Genomic DNA, 570 nt, shown 5'->3' with positions numbered 1-570 from the left:
GGCTAGCTAGCTGCGGGGAACTCAAGGCCCCCAGCAGCTAGCCACAGAAGAGCCGAGCCTTCTTGCAACCAGCTGCAGCATCTTCAGTAGCAGCAGCGGCAGCAGCAGCAACAGCACTGCAGCAGCAGCAGCAGCAGCAGCAGAGGGCGGAGGCTAAGAGGAAGATGGAAGACATACAAGCGCACAGGCACCAACAGCTGCAGCAACAGCTGCAGCAGCAACGGCAACAGCTGCAGCAGCAAAAGCCACAGCAGCAGCAGCAGCAACAGCAGCGGCTCCTCTGTTGGGACGCAGAAAGCACAGAGAATTGCCAGGGAAGAGAAGCAGGTGGCCTGTGCAGCAGCAGCAGCAGCAGCAGCATAACAAGAGCTGCTGCTGCGAAAACAAAGCAACAGCTGCTGCGGCAGCAGCAGCAGCTGCTGCTGCTGCTGCTGCTGGTTGTGGCAGCCCCTCATATTGCTTGCGTCTAGAGTATAGTTGGAAAGGCCAGGCGAGCAGCAGCCTGTGTAAGGGCCCTTTGCCGCTGCTGCTGCTGCCGCTCTTGCTGCTGCAGCAGCACCAGCAGCAGCA

General features: G+C 60.0%; 1 protein-coding gene across 1 annotated transcript; it reads left to right on the top strand.

Annotated features, from left to right (window-relative positions):
* Positions 1–164: 164 nt before the first annotated feature.
* Positions 165–470, top strand: ETH_00039425 (uncharacterized protein; the record flags this gene model as incomplete). The annotated part of the gene is made up of 1 exon (XM_013375542.1): positions 165–470. The coding sequence occupies one exon, from the start codon at positions 165–167 to the stop codon at positions 468–470; it is 306 nt and encodes a 101-aa protein (XP_013230996.1).
* Between the last annotated feature and the right edge of the window lie 100 nt (positions 471–570).

Source organism: Eimeria tenella, genomic scaffold (genome assembly GCF_000499545.2).
Source record: "Eimeria tenella Houghton genomic scaffold, Eth_scaff2876, whole genome shotgun sequence".
Lineage (NCBI taxonomy): Eukaryota > Apicomplexa > Conoidasida > Eucoccidiorida > Eimeriidae > Eimeria > Eimeria tenella.
The sequence above is the reverse complement of the archived record's forward strand: the minus strand, read 5'-3'. Positions and strand labels throughout refer to the sequence as shown.